This window comes from Mobula hypostoma, chromosome 8 (assembly GCF_963921235.1).
Source record: "Mobula hypostoma chromosome 8, sMobHyp1.1, whole genome shotgun sequence".
NCBI classification, from domain to species: domain Eukaryota; kingdom Metazoa; phylum Chordata; class Chondrichthyes; order Myliobatiformes; family Myliobatidae; genus Mobula; species Mobula hypostoma.
This window is the reverse complement of record NC_086104.1, coordinates 97,807,530-97,830,711: the sequence shown is the minus strand read 5'-3', so window position 1 is coordinate 97,830,711 and position 23,182 is coordinate 97,807,530. Positions and strand designations below refer to the sequence as shown.

The window sequence follows — 23,182 nt, the reverse complement described above, 5'->3', positions numbered from 1 at the left end:
GAAGCAGCACTTGAGAAAGCTCAGCATTCCAAAAGCAACTTGCATATATACAAGCACATCTCTCCTTTGGGAAGGCATCTCAGAATGCCTTACACCATAGATGGAAAGGAAAGAACAGTGAACAGGGCAACACACACAAAATGCCGGAGGAACTCAACAAGTCAGGCAACATCTATGCAGAAGAATAAACAGTCGTTATTTTCAGGCTGAGACCTTTCATTAGGACTGAAAGGAAGTGGGAAGAAGCCAGAATAAGAAGGTGGAGTCAGGGGAATGAGTATGAGTTGGAAGAAGATAGGTGAGATCAGGTGAGGGTCAAGAAAGGTGGGTGAGGGAGGGGGGATGAAGTGAAAAGCTGGGAGGTGATAGGTGGAAATGGGCTGAAGAAGAAGAAGGATTCTGATAGGAGAAGAGAGTGAATCATGGAAGAAAGGGAAGAAGGAACATCAGAGGGAGGCGATGGGCATGTGAGGAAAAGAGAAAGGGCAAGAGGGAGCCAGAATAGGAATAAGAGGAAGGGTAGAAATTACCAGAAGCTAGAGAAATCAATGTTCATTTCTTCTAGAGGAAAGCTGCACTGATGGATGGCCAAATTGAGGATCTGGGTGTGTGGTGGGGTGGGGGCAATTCTGTTGAAGGGGAATAGTTTAAGAAGCTAGTCAAAAAAGGGGAAGTGGAAGGAAAATATATGCACAAACCCAGTAGGACGGAGTGCCAAATCTTAATACCTGGTCACTGATACAGGAATGAAATGAATAATGGTTGAAGGAAAATTGAGTGTCACAGGAGTGGAGGATATTTTTAGGAACCTAAAGGTAGAAATCATAAAGGTAGGATAGGGTAGGCCAAATAATGAAACAATTTGAAAATCCATATTTTCATACACAGACAACAAGAGGGGGAAAGTAAACCACAATCTTCATTCAGTGACTGAGAGGCAAAATACCTTGACTCCTCATTGCTAAACACTTAAGCTATTCTACATGTAAATAATAAATCCTTTATTTAATAATACGTGGTTAAGTTAAATGCCACCAATCGGAGTAAAAGGGCTGGCAAATTAAGAACAAAGTTTGGTATTGATGTTGGTTATTGTCACATTTACCTGGATACACTGAATAATTTTGTTTGCAGGCCATCCAGACAGATCAGTCCATACATCAGTAGAACAAGGTGGTAAAATGGTTAACAAAATGCAAAATATAGTATTACAGTTACAGAGAAAGTTCAATGCAGATAGAGAAATAAAGTGAAAGAGCCAACGTAGATTGGGAGGTCAAGAGTCCAACTTTTGACATACAAGAGGTTCATTCAAGTGTCTGAAAAGTGTGACAGAAGCTGTCCTTGACCTTGATGATACATGTTCTCATGTTTATATACCTTCTGCTCTATGGAGGAAGGGGCAGTGATCTGGGATGGGACACGTTCTTGATTATGTCGGCCACTTTTCCAAGGCAGCAGGAAAAGCACACAGAGTCAATGGGAGGCTGGTTTGCTTGATAGACTGGGCTGTGTTCGCAACTCTGGACCCCGGGACAGCACAGTAGCCATACAAAGTTGTGATGCATCTGGATAGGATGCTTTTTGTGATGCATCTGTAAAAATTGCTAACAGTCATCAGGGACATGTCAAATTTCCTTAGACTTCTGGGGAAGTAGAGGCATTGGTGTGCTTTCTTGGCCAAAGTGTCCATGTAGCTTAAGTGGTATGACTGGTAGAACCCATGAACTATTACCAAAGATGATGTCAGAATCTTTAAATCAGCACTGACGTAGGGCCAAAGGCTGTAGCAGGTTAAGCTTGAAGTTAGCATAGGCAGCATCAGGAGGCCCAAGGAAAAGCAGCTTCAGGAGATGGAATGTCATTGGAGATGTGGCAGCACTATAGGATAAGGTGAGATAAGGCTGGGATCTGAGCTACGATTTGGTGATTAGAGTGGGTTCAAGTTAGGATCAAAGGCTAAGGTGGAGGATATTCACATGAGCTCAGGCTGGAAAGACCATGAAGCATGAGACAGGGGATAGAATTGGGAGTCACATGCACAGGACCTGAAGCAAATAAGGCAAAGAGGTTTTATATAAAATTGTTGAAGACATTGAATCATTCCAGTATCCAAAAGAAATTTTAGCTCCTGAATCTGACAGACAATGGAGAAGAAAATTTTTGTAAGGTTATACATTTAGGAGCTACTTTATTCGGTACATCTGTACACTTGCAGTTAATGCAAATATCTAATCAGCCAATCATGTGGCCGGAACTCCATGCATAAAAGCATGCAGACATGGTCAAGAGGTTCAGTTGCTGTTCAGACCAAACATCAGAATGGGGAAGAAATGTGACTTAAGTGACCTTTACTGTGGAATGATTGTTGGTGCCAGACAGGGTGGTTTGAGTACTTCAGAAGTTGATGATCTCCTGGGATTTTCATGCACAATGGTCTCTAGAGTTTAAAGAGAATGGTGTGAAAAACAAAACAAAATCCAATGAACAGTTGTTCTGTGGGTGGAAACCCTTTGTTAATGAGGGAGGTCAGAGGAGAATGGCCAGACTGGTTCAGGCTGACAGAAGGGTGACAGTAACTCAAATAACCATGCATTACAACAGTGATTTGTGGAAGAGCATCTCTGAACACAAAACATAACGAATCTTGAAGTGGATGGACTACAGCAGCAGAAGACCATGAACATACACTCAGTGGCCACGTTATTGGCTACAGGAGGTACCTAATAAAGTGGCCACTGAATGTAGGTCATCCAGGAAGAGTCCAATGTGCCATGAGACCCTAGTGACAGAAATTAAATGGAGGTTAAAACTTTAAAAGCTATAAAGCAGTTTGAAAATTTCTTGCTTGTCAGGCTACCTGAATATACTAATGCCCTGTGATGTATTCCTGCATTTCTGCTCTTAGGGTCAATATTTTGTCACTGTTGAACTATCTAGCATTGAAACCCAAAAGGCTGGATTCCCTGCTTTTACCTAGTTTATTTGGTGGAAGAGAAGGGGGAAGATAAACTAAAAATCCCCAGTGGGCATTCAGTTGATTGCCAGCAGACTGGATCTCCAGTGATGCCATTGGCCTGGGCTGGTGGCCTGTAAACTACTCCTATTGACTCTTAAAGGCAGGTATTCTGCTGAAAAGCCAGTAATTGTTAAATTCCATTTACTTTACCAGGACTATGAAGCTAAGTGAGAGCTAAGGGGATTAGGGTTTGCCTCCTAATTGCTTGCTCTACCTGCATGTTTGTTGTGTCAGTACAACTACATAACTCATAGATAATGGCATGCACTCGGAGGAGAAGTTAACGTGTATATTCACGTTGCAGAGAGAGTTACAAATCAATGTGCATGGGTAAGTTATCAGTTAATTATTAGTGCTAAGGGGTCATTGCGTTAAAAGAAATAGATCAGTACATTACAATGTTAACTCTCAATGCCTTTGTGTTCAGAGACACCAAGGTCCCGATAAACATCAACCACTTTCACTATCTTAATATTAAACTTCTGAGTCCATAGGACACTCAAAAGCTGCTATGCAGGTTGACTCTGTGGTTAAGAAGGCATACGGTGCATTGGCCTTCATCAATCGTGGGATTGAGTTTAAGAGCCGAGAGGTAATGTTACAGCTATACAGGACCCCGGTCAGACCCCGCTTGGAGTACTGTGCTCAGTTCTGATCGCCTCACTACAGGAAGGACGTGGAAACCATAGAAAGGGTGCAGAGGAGATTTATAAGGATGTTGCCTGGATTGGGCAGTATGCCTTATGAGAATAGGTTTAGTGAACTCGGCCTTTTCTCCTTGGAGCAACGGAAGATGAGAGGTGACCTGATAGAGGTGTATAAGATGATGAGAGACATTGATCATGTGGATAGTCAGAGGCTTTTTCCCAGGGCTGAAATGGCTAGCCTGAGAGGGCATGGTTTTAAGGTGCTTGGAAGTAGGTACAGAGAAGATGCCAGGGATAAGATTTTTTTTACACAGAGAGTGGTGAGTGCGTGGAATGGGCTGCTGGCAGCAGCGGTGGAGGTGGAAACGATAGTGTCTTTTAAGAGACTCCTGGATGGATACATGGAGCTTAGAAAAATAGAGGGCTATGGGTAACTCCAGGTCATTTCTAAGGTAAGGACATGTTTGGCACAGCTTTATGGGCCGAAGGGCCTGTATTGTGCTGTAGGTTTTCTATGTTTCTATTATTTCTCGCCAACTGGGTGACCTCATATTACTCCATATTGTAATCTTCTTATGGCAGTTCAGTCATAAAACAAAGATCAATAAGCTTTTGGATATTAATAGACTCAAATGGTGCCAAGCTGTATTGGCCCTTGCCCTTCCCTTGGACAACATTGGTGTCGTGGAGAGGGGAGACTTGCAGCATGGGCAACTGCCGGTCTTCCATACAACCTTGCCCAGGCCTGCGTCCTGGAGAGTGAGGACTTTCCAGGTGCAGATCCATGGTCTCGCAAGACTAACGGATGTCTTTGTCTTTATCTTTATTAATGGAATCAGCGGATATGTGATTTGTTCAGGAAAATGGTGCTGACATGAAAGATCACCAGGATCTTCCTGAATGGAAGATTTGCTGCTGAGGGTTGAATGGTTTTCTCTTGTTCAGGGGTTCCCAAACTTGGGGTCCATGGAGCTCTTGCTTGATGGAATCGGTCCACAGCATAAAAAAGGTGGGGAACCCCTGCTCCTGTTTCTGTGTCTTATCTTCTCTGATGAAAGTGCCACAGAAGAGAGGGCACCGATTTAAACAAACAAACATAGAACAGTCCTCCAGCTCTCCATGTCTGTGCCGACCGTGATGTCACTCTAACTGATCCCATCTGTCTGCACTAATCCACTCCTTGCTTGTTCATGTGCCTGTTTAAATCAGTCTTAATATTGCTATTGTATTTACTTCTACGACCACCCCGGCAGTGCACTCCAGTTATAGCTTCATCAAAGGCACCAGTATCGAGGACATCTTCAAAGTGCGATGCCTCAAGAGGGTGACATCCATAATTAAGAACTCCTACCATTTCATTAGGAATTTGATGAGATTAGGTATGACACCAGACACTTGCAAATTTCTACAGATGTACCGTGCAGAGCATTCTAACTGGCTGCCTCACCATCTGGTATTGAGGGTGGTGGCGGGGTGGGGGGGGGGGCTACTGCACAAGATTGAAATAAACTTCAGAAAGTTCTGTCTCAGTCAGCTATTTCATGGGCACCAGCCTCCCCAGCATCCAGGACATCTTCAAGGAGCCATGCCTCACAAAGATGGCATCCATCATTAAGAACCCCCATCACCCAGGACATGCCCTCTTCTTATTGCTACCATCAGGTAGGAGGTACAGAAGCCTGCAGGTACACACTCAATGATTCAGGAATAGATTCTTCCCTTCTGCCACCTGATTTCTGAATGGATATTGAACCCATGACATTTCCAGTTTTTTAGGAACAGCTTCTTCCCTTCTGCCATTAGATTTCTGAATGCTTCCTGAAATCATGAACACTACATCACTATTTCAGTTTTTGCACTACTTATTTATTTTAATATTTCTTATTGTAACTTAATTTTTTAATGTATTAATTTCACAACATATGAAGGCGACCAACCTGACTCTGATTCTGAATGAACAAGTTAGGCAGGATTGCCAGATTGTTCTGAACAATGAAAGTGGTGATGGGACAAATGGAGAAATGATAAGTGGTCTGTTTCCAGAGCTGTGTGCTGTGGTCTGAAGGATGATAATGAGGTATGAGGCTTCTTAGTGAAGCCAAAATTAAAAAAAAATCTACAGGCATTGTTACTCAGTGGCACCTGTTGTAGGCTTGGTTTGGTGCATGATGCCCTCTTGTATCTACTTTTCTCTGCTCTTCCCCTACAGCAAACAGACAAGAAACATTCTAGCTCCTGCCTAAAGCCACAAAGGAAGTTGAATACAACCCAGAAAGTAACAGCAGAGACAGTTCTGACACAGGGATCTTCTCTAGCTACTTATAGCATGAGTTGAGGGGTAGGAAGTGTAAGAAGTGTTGAAGCAATTCAGACAGAAGAACTTTTAATGAGCCAAGGGCTAAACCAGGAGGTGCCAGTTTAAGATATTTAGTGGCCGTTACCTTTTCTCTCTTCTACCTTCTGGGTGAAGAAACAAGAGCTTGAAAGCCCAGACCTTGCGATATAACACTCTTCCCCAATGTAATCAGACTTCTGAACCATTAAGCTCCCTCACTGTTAATCTGTTATTGTAAATTTAGTATTCTTTTCCACTACGGATTGCAGTAATCTGTCCACTTTGCCTTGTTTTTAGATGTGTTGTATTTATTGTTTGCTTGGTCAGCTTCATGGGAACAAGGAACTTCATTGCACCCTAGTTCACATGACAATAAACTAGTTGAATCTAATTCTAATCTGATCTATCAGGGAGGATAGCATCAACTATTAAAGGCGAGCAATGCTAATCAGATAAGGTGGCACCTGTGCAATATTCTCAACCCCTGTAATTCAGGGGTTAAATCTCAATAAGGCAAACTAAAGGAAGTCTCCACCAATTACTTGGATAAAGTTGCACCTTCATTTATGACATGACCCTTGGCTGCAGTAGCATTTACCATTATTTATTTATTTATTGTGATACAGTGCAGAATAGGCCTTTCTGGCCCTTCCAGACGTGCTGCCCAGCAACTGCCCCATTTAACCCTAACCTAATCACGGGACAATTTACAATGACCAATTAACCTACCAACCGGTACATCTTTGGACTGCGGAGCACCTGGAGGAAACCCATGCAATCACAGTGAGAACGTACAAACTCCTTACAGGCAGCAGTGGGAATTGGTCCCGGGTCACTGGTACTGTAAAGTGTTGTGCTAACCACTACGCTTCCGTACCACCCGAGAAACATCATGTGTCAGATACCAAAAAGGAACCTCATAGCCACGCTTTTGATTCGCTGGCTTGACTTTAATTGACAAAGCATTTCTGCAAAATGTCATTTGGAATTCACAACATTTTGTTCGTGCACGGCTGTGAAGGAAATAACCTGTCCAACAAGGGCATGCAATGTGTCCATTGTATGGGCAGATAATGAACTTCAGGGTATATAATTATGATAACCTATCTGGCATACCTAATTTATCAGCTGTGTTAGAATTTCAAGGATATCTTGAAATTCTGCCACACAGCTGTTGAATATTTCATGACTATTTGATATTTCGATAGCATTGAACTGGTGTGACAACTCTCATCTTCCCTTAATGTTGAAGTGGCTGCGAGCCAGGCTGCCAATTAAAAGGGAATCTGTCTTCCTTAAAAGCTTGTCGCAGGGACAGTCATTCACGTTCTGACAACAGATTTGAAGGAGTTCTTATTTATGCTCAATTATTGCATGATTGAAGGAGAATACCGTGAGGCGGCAGGGTAGCATATAAACCTATTACAGCACTGGTGACCTGGATTCAGTTCCTCCTGCTGTCTGTAAGTTGTTTGTACATTCTCTCTATGACCGTGTGGGTTTCGCCGGGTGCTTCAGTTTCCTCCCACATTCCAAAGACATGCGGATTGGTCCGTTAGTTGGTCACATGGGTGTAATTGGGTAGCAGAGGCTCTTTGGGCCAGAAGGGCCTGTTACTCTGCTGTAAGTCTCTAAAACTTGTCCATCATCACCGATGCACATGCGTCACTCTGGGTGAAGTGTTCTTAACCTGGTTTCCAGGGGTCCATGAACATGGATAGGAAAAAATTTACACCTTTATTTTCACTAACCTCTAGCTGAAATTTAGCATTTCCTTCAATTATGAACGTAGGCAACAAACCATTACAAGGTCTATCCTCGCCTTGTAAAGCAAGCTCCAGAAGCCTTAATTCCATTTGCAGCAACATATCTTTCTGAATCAGGATTTTCTACAGCAGGACAAGTAGTGTTAATAGAAAGGAAGCTTTCTTAGTACTCACAGAGAATTGCAGAGAACTCCCTGAATCTAAGCCAGATATAGCTTTTACATATAGCAAGAAAGTTTACTTTTCTTAATATATTTTTCTCTTTTGTAGATCTCTCCTCCTCATCTCTCAACAAGTATGGTTCCCATCCAGCACAGCAAACCAAACCCTATGGAGACCCGTAGAAGTGGTGAACCCATGCCTCTTGTTCTGACTTTCCTTCCTCTGGAGAAGTCTATCAATACTTAATGGAATATAAGGTGATTTGTGAGAATAAACACACAAGGAAGAGAGAAAGGATACCAGTAGTCGGTGTTTCCAGAGATCAGATGTCCACATGAACAGGAGGCACAGGGAGGCCTGAGGACCGGAGTTTGGGGTCCCATCATCGGCTGGTCTGACAGTCAATGCGGAACATCGAAGTCTGAAGATCGATGAGAAGTCCAGAAGCTGAAGGCTGATGGCGACAGCCTGGAGAATGGAGGCCTGCCCTGCAGCTGGAGGAATATCCATTTGATTGTGGTTGGGTGAGAAGGAAGAAAGGGACTTGATTTGCTGTTGTTCAGTTGCTTATTATGCTCTGTGGTGTTCAGCTGAGCATTGCGGGACTGCTACGTTGGCACTGGAATATGTGGCAAAACCTGTGGGCAGCCCTCAGCATAAATTTCAGTTGTGTTGGTTATTAACGCAAGTTACACTTTTCACAGAATGTTAACATGTACGTACAATGTGCTAAATCTGTATCTGATCAGCAGGATCAGTACCTCCAGTGCAATGTGTGTACCTAAACTTTAGGTAAAGCCTCAAAGCCTCTTTGCTTCTTTAAGTATGCCTCAACTAAAAATCCCGCTATGTCACCACGAATTGTAAACAGGGTAATGAAAGCATTGTTGTTAGCTGCCAAATATCAGTAGGAATGCAGAGCAGGGGTTCCCAACCTGGGGTCCATGATCCCTTGGTTAATGATAGGGGTCTGTGGCATAAAAAAGGGCTGGGAACCTCTTGTGCAGAGGATGTATTCATGGATTCCAATAAGGGAGATGATTTTCTGAATTTGATATGAGTAATGAGAAAGAGTTAATTTAACTGGTAAGTTAGGAACACCGTATTATTCATAGTATGATAGAACTTTATATATCGATATGCTATGGAAAAGAAATACTATTGAAAAATATGGTCCAGCCTTGACTATCAAAGAGTCACAGCCTCACAATGTAGAAAAGGCTCTTTGGTTTACTGCATGAATGCCAACTATTAAGTATCCACGACAGTGATTGCATTTACCAGCACTTGGTAAAGTACCATCCAGATGCTTCTCAAGAGAATACTACCTGAAATATCTTCTCAGGTAATGGGTTCCAGATTGCAACAGTTTTCTGGTAGAAAAAAATTTCTAAAAAGCCCTCCTCTTAGGACACATCTTTCAAGGGGAAACATTTCTTACTACCTATCCTATTTATGTAGTTCATAATTTTGTATGGGCACGTGGCCAGGTGGTTAAGGCATTGGACTAGTGACCTGAAGGTCGTGAGTTTGAGCCCCAGCCGAGGCAACGTGTTGTGACCTTGAGCAAGGCACTTAATCACACATTGCTCTGCGACGACACTGGTGCCAAGCTGTATGAGTCCTAATGCCCTTCCCTTGGACAACATCAGTGTTGTGGAGAGGGGAGACTTGCAGCATCGGCAACTGCTGGTCTTCCATACAACCTTGCCCAGGCCTGCGCCCTGGAGAGTGAAGACTTTCCAGGCGCAGATCCATGGTCTCGCAAGACTAACAGATACCTTTACTAACTACTAATTTTGTATAATTCTACCAAATCTTTTCTCACCTCTTCTGCTCCAAGGAGAACAAACACAGCCTATCTAGTTTCTCCTTGTAACAGAAACATTCCATCCCGGGCACCATCAAAGTGAATCTCTCTGCACCCTCTCCAATACAATCACCTCTTTTTATAGTGTTGTGATCAGAACTTCACTCATATTCCAGTTATCAATGTAAGTAATATATTTTAGATCAAAGCAGCATTTTGTGTTTGTTCCTCTAGATTTCCAGCATCTTTACACTGTGTCTCTTTAAGGTATGCCTACCCTGAAGAAGTCTAAGTCTTCACTTCAATGAGAGGTCAGTGAGATTCTCTCTCATTGCTTTTCCACTGTGGTCACTGCTGCTCTCTGACTCTTTAATCATGTGCTTACTCAGACTGGACCTATCACTTTCCAGCTTGTATCCTCCCCCTCCCACCACCTTCTTAATTTGGCTTCTTCCCCCATCCTTTCCAGTCCTAATGAAGGGTCTTGGTCTGATTCATCAGCTGCATATTCCTCTCCATTGATCTGCCTGATCTATTGAGTTCTTGCAGCTTTCTGTGTTTGTTCCTCTGGATTTCCAGTATCTTTACACTTGTGTGCTGGAAATGACATTAAGCAATCTATTGTGTTTAAGATTTACTGCTCCACTGTGATGTCTCTTTGATGTATGCCTACCCTGCAGCAGAAATCTAAATCTTCATTTTGATGAGAGTTCAGTGAGATTCTCTCTCATTGCTTCTCCTCTGTGGTCTCTGACTCTTTGACCACATGCTCACTCAGACCTGACCTATCACTTGCCAGCTTGTACTCCTCACCCTCCACGACCTTCTTATTCTGATTGCTGCCCCCTTCCCTTCTAGTCCTGATGAAGGGTCTCAAACCAAAATGCTGACTGTTTATTCCTCTCCATAGATGCTTCCTGGCCTGCTGAGTTTCTCCAGCATTTTGTGTTGGTTCCTCAGGCTTATTATATTGTCAGAAAGAAGCAGTAAGCGTAAAGAATTGGACATACTTCAGAATTCAGCAAAAGACCAAAGGAAAGGAAAGGTAGAACATGACAGTAGTTCAGTGAGAAATACAAAACAGAATGTAAAAGTTTCTTCAGGAAAAGATTAGCTGAAGTTAATGCAGGTCTCTTACAGACTGAGATAGGAGAAATTATAATTGGAAATAAGTAAATCAGAGAATAGAGAAGCCAAAGGATGCACTTTCAGCGGTCTTTCAGAAAGCATTCAAGAAGGTTTCTCATAAGGCATTATTAAACAACATTAGAGTGCATAGCATTGTGGGAAAACATTGGCATGGATCAGGTAATTGGTTATGACACAGAACAGAACATGAATAAACAGGTCATTTTCGGTTTGGGAGGTTGTGACCAGTGGTTGATGCAGGGACCCATAATCTACATCAAAGATTTTGATGGAGGAATCAAGTGCAATAAATCCAACTTCACTTATGGTACAAAGCTCTGTCACAGTTGAGATTGTGAGCAACATACACAGGTCACCACAGGGGGTAGATGATAGGCCAAGCAAATGGGCAAGATATGATGCATGAAATATGGCATTGAAAAAGTGAGGACATTCACTTTAAAGAATAGACAGATTGAGTGTTTTTTTTAATAATGAGAGATTGAAAGTTTTGTTGTTCAAGGGAACACCAAACACTTCTGGCTTACTCTTATACTCAAATCCTCTTACAATAAAAAGTAGAGAGGTTTTTTCCTCCCCATTTTAAAGACTCTTATGGTACTGCACCTGAATTTGTGTAAAAATATGGTCTCCCTTTTAAAGGGAGGAAACACAGCAGTGGATTGCGTACATTGGAAGTTCACCAGACTGATTTCTTGTTTTGCAGGTTTTGTGTATGAGGAAGGTTTACATAGGATGTCCTGTACTTGTTCAAGTTTAAAAGAACGAGAGGTTACCCTTTTGGAGCCCATGATCTGCACTCAAACAAGGAAATCTTCACAACAATGGGTTCTCACTCTCAGAATGTAATGAGCAGCCTGGCATTTCAGTATTTCCAGGTGCGGCCTGGAAGACATGTGCCTTCAGGGTGCAGCCCTGTGGGTGACCCAATTCTTTGTCGACGTCGCCAACTGAAACATCGAGACAGCTGTGTACACTGCTGTCGAAAGAAGGGCCCTGCACTCGAGTGATCTCTCCCTCTCCCTCCCTCTTGATGGTGAGTGAGAGTCTGTTGGTCCTCAAGTCAGGGGAATTCAAATAAGCAATGGTGCAGATTGTAACAGTGAAACAGCAAGCTGTTGGTCTCCTCTCTTGTGTCTTGCAGGGGCAATCTCTCTCTCTCTGAGATGTCCAAGTGTTGGGACGGACAGTAGCTTTCAGAGACTCTAGATCATAGTTTCTGCGAGCTTTGCCATTGCTTGCATGGTGGGTAGTGAAGGGGTGGATGATGAAGGGGTGGGATGGTGAGAGGGTGGGTGGTGGAGGGGTGGTGAAGGGATGGGGTGGTGAAGGGATGGGTGGTGAAGGGGTGGGATGATGAAGGGGTGGGTGGTGAAGGGATGGGGTGGTGAAGGGGCAGATGGTGAAGGGGTGGGTGGTGAAGGGTGGGATGGTGAAGGGGTGGGGTGGTGAAGGTGTGGGGTGGTGAAGGGGTGGGTGGTGAAGGGGTGGGATGATGAAGGGGTGGATGGTGAAGGGATGGAGTGGTGAAGGGGGTGGGTGGTGAAGGGGTGGGGTGGTGAAGGGGTGGATGGTGAAGGGGTGGGGTGGTGAAGGTGTGGGGTGGTGAAGGGGTGGGTGGTGAAGGGATGGGGTGATGAAGGGGTGGATGGTGAAGGGGTGGGGTGGTGAAGGGGTGGATGGTGAAGGGGTGGGGTGGTGAAGAGGTGAGTGGTGAAGGGGTGGGGTGATGAAGGGGTTGATGGTGAAGGGGTGGGTTGGTGAAGGGGTGGGTGATGAAGGGGTGGGTGGTGAAGGTGTGAGGTGGTGAAGAGATGGGGTGGTGAAGGGATGGGTGGTGAAGGGGTGGATGGTGAAGGGGTGGTGTGGTGAAGGGGTGGATGGTGAATGGGTGGGGTGGTGAAGGAGTGGGGTGGGGTGGTGAAGGGGTGGGTGGTGAAGGAGTGGGGTGGGGTGGTGAAGGGACTAGGTGGTGAAGGGGTGGGTGGTGAAGGTGTGAGGTGGTGAAGGGGTGGTGTGGTGAAGGGGTGGATGGTGAAGGAGTGGGGTGGTGAAGGAGTGGGGTGGGGTGGTGAAGGGGTGGAGTGGTGAAGGGATGGGGTGGTGAAGGGATGGGGTGGTGAATGGGTGGGGTAGTGAAGGGATGGGGTGGTGAAGGGGTGGGTGGTGAAGGGATGGGGTGGTGAAGGTGTGAGGTGGTGAAGGGATGTGGTGGTGAAGGGGTGGGTGGTGAAGGGATGGGGTGGTGAAGGGGTGGGGTGGTGAAGGGATGTGGTGGTGAAGTGGTGGTGTGGTGAAGGGGTGGATGGTGAATGGGTGGGGTGGTGAAGGAGTGGGGTGGGGTGGTGAAGGGGTGGATGGTGAAGCGGTGGGTGGTGAAGGAATGGGGTGGGGTGGTGAAGGGAATAGGTGGTGAAGGGGTGGGTGGTGAAGGTGTGAGGTGGTGAAGGGATGTGGTGGTGAAGGGGTGGGTGGTGAAGGGATGGGGTGGTGAAGGGGTGGGGTGGTGAAGGGATGTGGTGGTGAAGGGGTGGTGTGGTGAAGGGGTGGATGGTGAATGGGTGGGGTGGTGAAGGAATGGGGTGGGGTGGTGAAGGGAATAGGTGGTGAAGGGGTGGGTGGTGAAGGTGTGAGGTGGTGAAGGGATGTGGTGGTGAAGGGGTGGGTGGTGAAGGGATGGGGTGGTGAAGGGGTGGGGTGGTGAAGGGATGTGGTGGTGAAGGGGTGGTGTGGTGAAGGGGTGGATGGTGAATGGGTGGGGTGGTGAAGGAGTGGGGTGGGGTGGTGAAGGGGTGGATGGTGAAGCGGTGGGTGGTGAAGGAATGGGGTGGGGTGGTGAAGGGAATAGGTGGTGAAGGGGTGGGTGGTGAAGGTGTGAGGTGGTGAAGGGATGTGGTGGTGAAGGGGTGGTGTGGTGAAGGGGTGGATGGTGAAGGGGTGGGGTGGTGAAGGAGTGGGGTGGGGTGGGGAAGGGGTGGAGTGGTGAAGGGCTGGGGTGGTGAAGGAGTGGGGTGGTGTTGATGGTCTTGCTGGAGCAAATAGGAGGAGCTTTGGTGCTTTTCTTGCTGCTTGTGCGTGGGAGGGGAAAGGAGATTTGAGGTTCTAATGTTTTCTGTCATTGATTCGTTGGGTCTTCTGTTTTGTGGATGTTTGAGAAGAGTAAAGATTTCAGGTTGTATACAGTATACATTCTCTGATATTAAATTGAACCATTAAACCATTGAAAAATACAATTTCTTAAGGAGCTTGATTAGGCTTTCCTAGCTTGAGTCTGTAAATCCAAAGGTCATAGTCTTGAAATAAGAGTTGGCCTCTGAGGACTTAGGCAAGAAGGAAATGCTTCACCCTGAATTTTGGTTGTTTGATTGGCGTCGCAACAACGCTGCACTGAACGTCAGTAAGACCAAGGAATTGATTGTGGACTTTTGGAAGGAGGAGTTGAGGGAACACACAACAGTCCTCATTGAGGAGTCTTCAGTGGAAAGGGTGAGCAGTTTCAAGTTCCTGGATGTCAACATCTCTGAAGGTCTATCCTGGTCCCAACATATTGATGCAATTATGAAGAAGGCACATCAGTAGCTATATTTCATGAGGAGTTAGAGGAGATCTAGTATGTCATCAAAGACTCCAGTAAACTTCTACAGATGCATTATGGAGAACATTCTAACTGGTTGCATCACTGTCTGGTATGGAGGGACCAATGCACAGGATGGGAAAAAGCTACAGAGGGTGGCAACATCATCAGCTCCATCATGGGCACTAGCCTCCGCAGCATCGAGGACATCTTCAAAAAGTAGTGCCTCAAAAAGGTGGCATCGATCATTAAGGACCCCCATCACTTGGGACATGCTCTCTTCATATTACTACCATCAGAGAGGAGGTACAGGAGACTGTAGACACACTCAACATTTTAAGAACAGCTTCTTCCCTTCCACCACTAGACTTCTGAATGGTCAATGAACCTTTGAAACACTACCTCACTATTTTTGCAATGCTTATTTTACATACACATACACATACAAACACACACACACATGAGAGAGAGATAGTGAGTGTGAGAGACAGACACAGAGACAGAGACAGACAGACAGACAGTGGTGGTAGAAAGTTTGTGATCCCTGTAGAATTTTCTCTATTTCTGCATAAATATGACCTAAAATGTGATCAGATCTTCATGTAACTCCTAAAACTAGATAAAGAGAACCCAGTTAAATAAATAACAAAAGCATTATATGTGCTTATTTATTTATTGAGAAAAATGATGCAATATTACATGTATTTGTTGGAAAAATATGTGAATCTCTGGGGTAATGCCTTTTGCAAAAGCTATTTGGAGTCAGGTGTTCCAATCAATTAGATAAGACTGGAGATGTGGGTTGTAGAGGTACTCTGCCCGACAAAAAAGACACACAGTCAGGTTACTGACAGAGCCTGCTCTTCTCAAGAAAGATCTGTTTTTTGTGCACTCTGCCTCAATCAAAACAGCTTTCAGAGGACTTTAGAAGAAGAATTGTAGATTTGCATGAATTTGGAAAAGACTACAAAAGCATTTCTAAAGACCTGAGGTTTCATCAGTTCCACAGTAAGACAAACTATTTTCAAATGATAGCAATTCAGTACTATTGCTACTCTTCCTAGGAGTGGGCATCCTGCAAAGATCACACCAAGAACACAACGTGCAATGCTGAAGGAAGTGAAAAAGAACTGAAGGGTAACAGCAAAAGACCTGCAGAAATCTCTACAACTTGCTAAAATCTCTGTTCATGTGTCCACTATAAGAAAAACACTGAACAAAAATGGTGTTCATGGAAGGACACCATGGAGGAAACCACTGCACTCCAAAAAAAAAATTGCTGCATGTCTCAAGTTTGCAAAAGACCTGGATGTTCTATAACACTTATGTTCTGTGGACAGATGAGACAGAAGTTGAACTTTTTTGGCAGAAATGCATATTGCTATGTTTGGAGGAAGGGCACTGCACGCCAACACAAAAACCTCATCCCAACTGTGAAGCATGGTGGAAGGAGCATCATGGTTTGGGGCTTCTTTGCTGCCTCAGGGCCTGGACAGCTTGCAATAATGGAGGAAACAATGTTCAAAATTGTATCAAGACATTTTACAGGAGAATGTCAGGGTAGCAGTCCATTATGTGAAGCTTAATAGAAGTTGGATAATGCAACAAGACAATGATCTGAAAGACAAGAGTAAATCAACAACAGAATGGTTTAAAAAGAAGAAAATTTGTGTTTTGGAATGGCCATGTCAAAGTCCTGATCTTCATCCTATAAAGAAGTGTTGTCATAGGACCTGATGCAAGCAGTTCATGCTAGGAAGCCTACTAACATCTCAGAATTCAAGCAGTTTTGTAAGGAGGAATGGCCTAAAATTCCTCCAAGCTGATGTGCAGGACTGATCAATTACCAGAAACGTTTGGTTGAAGTTATTGCTGACAAGGGGGTCACACCAGTTACTGAAAGCAAAGGTTCACATACTTTTTCCAACAAATGCATGCAATATTGGATCATCTTTTTCAATAAGTAAGTGAACAAGTATAATATTTTTATGTTTTCTATTTAATTGTGTTTCCTTTATCTAGTTTCAGAATTTTGTGAAAATCTGATAACATTTCAGGTCATATTTATGCAGAAATAGAGAAAATTCTGCAGGGTTCACAAACTTTCTAGCACCACTGTGCTCTATATACATACCTTCATAGTAAATGTACTGATTGCTCTTTTTTGTTACTACTATTGGGCAGTTTTTGAATGGGCAGTCTGCAGATAATGACCACTGAGCTGAACTGTACTGAAATATGTATTTTGTGTTTTGTAGTCTGTGTATTCAGTCATTTTTTTGTTGCTGTGGGCGTGATTTTTTGAGGGGGGGTTAGGGTGGTTCTTCTGCGTTTCGAGGCTGTCTGTGGGGAAGACAAATCTCAGATTGTATACTGCATATGTACTTTGATAATAAATGTACTTTGAATCTTTGAATATCTTATTGTAATTCATAGTATGTTTAAGTATTGCACTGTAATGCCGTCCAAAACAACAAATTTACAGTATGTCAGTGATATTAAACCCGATTCAGATATTGTGATTCACCCAGGGATGATAAATCTTTGGAATTTACTATCAAAGAGGCTGTAGAACCACAGTATCTAAGTACATTCAAGACCAAGATAAATGGGTTTTTAGATAATAAGGGACTGTAAGGATATTATGTTATTGCAGGAAACTGAGATAAAAGATCCACTATAAATTTACTGAATGGCTGAGCAGGCACAAGGGAGCCGAATGTTCTTATGTTTTTCTTCAGAACCAGCAATCTAAAAGAGAGGAAACAATTCTAAAACAGAGTCTGGGATCTAGAAGTGAATGTGCAAGTTTTTTTTTGGTATTGTCAGGGCAGGATAAAGGAAGTAGTAAACACAAAGTACTGAGGAAGCAGGATTTTAATAGTGACTTTCAGTACATGAGCAAGGAAGACATGATGAACTTTTCAAACACTGATTCAGACACAGCTGGAGTACTGTGTCCAATTCTATGAAGCTTTGGAGAGGGTGTAGTGGAGATTACTAACAAGATTCCAGAGATGAGATACAGTTGTTACAAAGCTGTTTGCCTTGAACCAGAGGAGGCTGTGAGGACATCTGATAGAGGCATTTAACATCATTAAGGGGATTGACAGAACAGATACAGATAAGCTGCCTGCTTGGCAGAAGGGTCAAGAGCTGAATCACAGCCTGAATGTAACAGAACTAACATGAGAGAAATCATTATCACAACGTAAGTGGTTAGGGTATGGAATGCAGCGTGGGAAGGAAGATCCACTTGTAATGTTCAGGAGGGCACTGGATGAGCATCTAAAAGGAAAGGATTTTGTCAGCTATGGGGCAGGGTTGGGGGAATGGGACACACTTTAATGAAGACAGTGTAGACGCAGCTGGCAAAATGGCCATCTTTCAAGCTATACTCTTCTGTTATTTTGAGCCTATAGTTTGAAGTATCTGCTCAATTAGTGAGGCCACTGAGAAGCAGAAGCAGCTTTATCGCATTTTCCTTTGCTTTGAGACATGTAGGCAAGCAAATGGATAAGAGTTTGCAATAATCACGGGGTGCACGTCCTATCATTGACTGTACATCCATTACCATCCATTCACAAGTCTTGTTTGAATTTAACTCATTTCCAAAAATGAAAGAATTCCACCTCGATATATTAGCATGCAGCTCAATGCCCGTTACCCTGGCAGCAGTCACAGTACTTTTCTGTCTGCATCTGGCCTCTAGATCACCTGCACTGGGCTAGCACAGAGCAAGTGAAAGAAAAGTCAAAACCTGACAAGGATACCCCTTCACGATATGGCACCAGTACTACGTACCTATAATAACAAACATGCTGCCACAAGGAACATTATCAATCACATCACGGAGCAATACTTCTGCTCTTTCAACCCTCCCAGAGGAACCTGCAGGATTCTGCCGTGGCTGTCATTTATAGTGGAATGCTGCACAATATTGTTGTAATGAGGAATCGGCCTCGGACTTTCAGCTAGTAGCTGAGAAGCCAAGTGTCGGGCACACAAGGAGATGTAAAAGGATATGTGTGAAGAACTAGAGGGCAAAAAAAGAACACCATGAAGAAGTGGAGAGAAGAGAGCAATGTGAACCTCTCTCCCACTTATGAAAGAATTAATGATGACAGTCATCTCAAACAGTCCCCATGCTCAGACCCTGTCCAATTTCTATGAGCACTACATTGTCCTCATTCCAAGAATGCAAACACCAAAAACTAACAGAAAAAGCACGTCGTAACCATGCTCATAAATTTAGATTCAGATTAATTTATCAGAATCAGAATCAACTTTATTATCACCAGCATATGTTATTTTTTACTGACAGGAGAAGGGGCAAAGGTGGGTTACTGGCGTCTCAAAATCCAGTCACTTTGGGCAGGTGGGGCTCGTCAACTGTGGTTGGCAGCTCACCTAGGGGAAGGAAAACTCTGATCTCAAACCTTCGCTGCCTTGTGCTCAACTTGCTCAAGGGGAAGGCTTCAGGAGTAAACCCAGGGGGAGAAATCCAGAGCTGGAGTCCCGAAGGCAGTCCTATGTCGAGTTCATCGCTGACTGACAACTCCTGCGACACTGCTGGTGCCAAACTGTATCAGTCTCTGCCTTTCCTTTGGATTCATCAGATGCATTGAGAGGAGGCGCTTGCTACATGGGCAAAAGCTTGCTCTCCATATTATACTGCCCAGGCTTGTGTATCCAGACAGCTAGGGCGCAACATCCATAGTCGACCCTGACCGATGGAGGCCTCATCATATGACGTGAAATTCATTAACTCTATGGACACAGTACAATGAAATACATGATAAATATAGAGAAAAAAACTAAATTACAGTAAATATATACAAGGGGTGATTGATAAGTTTGTGGCCTAAGGTCGAAGGAGTCAATTTTAGAAAACCTAGCACATTTATTTTTCAACATAGTTCCCTCCTACATTTACACACTTAGTCCAGTGGTCGTGGAGCATACGGATCTTGGACCTCCAGAAAGTGTCCACAGCAGGGGCAATTGATAAGTTCGTGGCCTAAGGTAGAAGGAGATGAGTTATACAGCTCTCGTTACATGCAGATGCAGTTCAACTCTTTGAGTGATTATGCAGAAAGTTTGAAGTTAATACCTTATCGCCTTCTACCTTAGGATACAAACTTATCAATCACCCCTGATGAGTTATTAACCTCAAACTTTCTGCATAATCATTCAAAGATAATGATGATGAAGACCCCTCATAACATCTATCAAATTTACCCAATTTCCCTCGGGATCAATAAAGTATATCTATCTAAAGTTCTGACCTATTCAACCTTTCCCTATGACTCAGGTCCACAAGTCCCAACAACATCCTTGTAAATTTTCTCTGTACTTTCAATCTTATTGATATTTTTTCTGTAGGTAGGTGACCAGAAATGCACACTATACTCCAAATTAGGCCTCACCAATGTCTTATACAACTTCAACAAAACATTCCAACTGCTGTACTTTGAATTATGAAGGCCAATATGTCAAAAGTTCTGTTTATGACCCTGTCTAAATGTGACACCACTTGCAAGGAATTATGGATCTGTATTCCCAGATACTTCTGTTCTATCACACCCTTTAGTGCCCTACCTATTAGCTAATAGAATGTAAATCATGCTAGGTTCCACACGGAGCTGGGAGCCTCTTCCACTCCATGTTGATAGGGAGGAGCTCAGCCCATAATTCTTCCACCCTCCATAACATCACACATGGGCTTCCTTGCCAGTTCCTCTCCAGTTCACCAAATATTTTGTTACAAGTGCACATCAGCCTCCCACTGACTGTAGCCTAGCTCATCCAAACCCTCACCTCACTTCTCTCCAGTAGAACCACTTTGTGACATTGCCTTCTGCCAAATGCTAACCGTGTGGACATGCAGTTGAGTGAGAATTCTGAATGATGGTGAACAATGGAAATTGTTGATGTACAAATGATGCGAGCTAGATGAAGTGAACTGCATATACATTTGACAAGATTTACCATTCACAGAATAATTCACACAACTTGACTACTTGTGTGACCTCATCAAACTTCTTTAAGCACTATGTTAATATTCTTGAAGAGTCACATATACCATAACCCCTGCCAATGAGCGTCTCTTTGGAGAGCCTTCTCACTCATTTAGCTCATAAAGTTTCCTTCCCATCTATCGCACAAAATGAAAGTGAACTCAGCCTCTTTCACGTTGCTCAAAAGCCCATATTTATTCTGGAAGCAATTCCCTCCATTGGCAGCCACAACACACCTCCCCTTTAAGAGCTGCAAACTGCCTTTAAGTAGCACAGGCCAATCATGATGCTTGAGCTCCTTCTGCCACATGCAGCCAATGAAATTATGAGAACTTATCAGTGATTATTTAAAAGCACAAGCACCACTAATTTAAAAGTCTGTCCACAAAATGATAAATGAGCTCAAGTGATTTGTGTTCTGGGATTTCCACTCAGCTCTTAGGAATTAGCCAATGTTGACTTTTTGCCATGGACATCTCTGACTTCTGAGTTTTAATTTAAAGAGATCAGACATATTGTGGTAGTTTGTCTTAAAATACAATAGGTATGGCATGGAAGCAAAGCAATGGGACAGGCAGATTCTTTGTGCATTACTTAAACAACCTCAGGATGATATCCTGAATCAGTCAGTGATAGATCGATAAACTCGAGGTGTAAGTGATTATTACCAACTCCTCTGATTCAGACACCTATTGCAGAGCTTTTAAATTGTACTTCTTGAACATGCATGGAAGGAGTTACAAGACAGAAGAAGGTGACTACAATGAAATGCTCTTCAGCTACATGAACCTAATTGCCACAGAAGCACATAACAGAATATGAACTGAGAGCATGGAAGATGCTGGTAGAAGTAATGAACTTTCTGATATAAAACCACAAATGAATGTGATGAAGTGAAACCCAATCAGCCAGTTTTAAAGGGACAATTGGACTGCTGAAGCATCCTTTGACCATCAGATAATCTGGAAGGTCTTTCTCTTATTGCAAGAGACTTATGACCACATTAAGGGCTTGGGCTCCTGATGGAAAGACATTTGAAGGGCAACACTAAAACAAAGCTCAGCATTTCAAGTCCCAAGGGTATGCCAAGCTTTGGATTTACCTAGAGAAACAAGAATCAGAATTACTTTTTAAATGTTACCATTTCTCACAAGATATGAAAGATGTTTCTGTATCCTTCTAACCATGATACAAATTATTATTTATTAAAGAATTTTGTTATTTCTATTTGTTAGTTTTCAGTTTTACCTATTTAAAAATTAATTCCAATCTATTTTTATAAGGAATATGGCATAAAGTTAGAGCAATGCATTCATCCAAGGTCAAAGACAAAATAGGTAACCTGTGATCAATTCCCTGTGTGCATTTGTGGCAGCTGAACACGCGTGTAAATGTGCAAATGAGCTCACTTTCTTACAGCGAGCCAGTCAATAGGCAGCATAGACACATTGCCTACCTGTTCAGATTAATTTATCTGGCCAGATCCTGCTGGAACCAACCCTCTAAGCTCCCCCTCTCATGGACAGCTACCCCTTGTGGCTATGCAGCTCCTAATGTGTTGCCAGCCTTGATACTGTGGCCATTCCATGAGGAACAGTAAGACAAAAGAGTTCACTGGTCCCCAATCATTGACCATCAACAGCCTTCTGAATCCCAACCATCAGGCAGTCTGGGATTCGAAGCTCTGGCATGCCTCAGGGTAAAGATGCAGTTCCACAGCCACCAGAAGAATGGTTCTGCAGAGAAAACATGGCCTACTTGTTGGAATGAGTGCTGAAGCCCAAAGGCCCAGCAGTTTCGACAACAATGATATGCACAAATTCTTCAATGTTGCCAAACCATCCGAAGTTCCACACCACTAAGGGGCAGGAGTGGGAATGAACCTATCAAGCACAGAGAAATGCTCAGCAGCTGCTGGAAGGAATACTTTGAAGACTTCCTCAACTGTGTTGTTCTCCTTGCCTTGATTGTCTTTGGCTCCATCCCAAAGCAGATTTTGCAGTCTGGACCTCTCAACAATAAGATGCTGAATAACAAGGTCTTGGTATATAAACCAATAGTTCTGACAAAATTATAAAGCTTGGTGGTGAGGAACAGCAGTCATAAATCAAAAACCTCATCTCCCACATCTTGGAAGGTGAAGCTATGGCAGGACATTTCAGAGATAACATAATTCTGACAACCTACGAGAAAGGAAGCAATTGTGGTAACTACACAGGAGTCTCTCTGCTGTCTGTGACAAGAATATCACTGCTACGGTCTTCCTTAATTGCTTTGTCACAGTGGCCATGAAATGCTACTGACTCACTGTATGGATTCATTCATTTATCAAGAATCACAGTGGATATGATCTTTACTTACAACAACGCCAAGAAAAATAGAAACATAGAAAAACTACAGCACAACACAGGCCCTTCGGCCCACAATACTGTGCTGAACATGGACTTACTTTAGAAATTACCTAGGGTTACCCATAGCCCTCTATTTTTCTAAGCTGCATGTACCTATCCAGGAGTCTGTTAAAAGACCCATCGTATCTGCCTCCACCACCGCCACTCTCTGCGTAAAAATCTTATCCCTGACATCTCCTGTGTACCTCCTTCCAAGCACCTTAAAACTGTGCCCTCTTGTGTTAGCCATTTCAACCCTGGGAAGAAGCCTCTGACTATCCACACGATCAATGCCTCTCATCATCAAAAA

The 23,182-nt window shown here is 43.4% G+C and overlaps 1 protein-coding gene across 2 annotated transcripts in view; it reads right to left on the bottom strand.

Moving 5' to 3' along the window:
• The window catches only part of prkn (parkin RBR E3 ubiquitin protein ligase), a 1,192,578-nt gene that overhangs the window by 329,161 nt on the left and 840,235 nt on the right, over positions 1-23,182 (bottom strand). For both annotated transcript variants that reach the window (XM_063056415.1, XM_063056416.1), the window contains exon 8: positions 8,230-8,423. In XM_063056415.1, the coding sequence (XP_062912485.1) occupies positions 8,230-8,423 (194 nt within the window). The remainder of the gene's footprint in view (positions 1-8,229; positions 8,424-23,182) is intronic.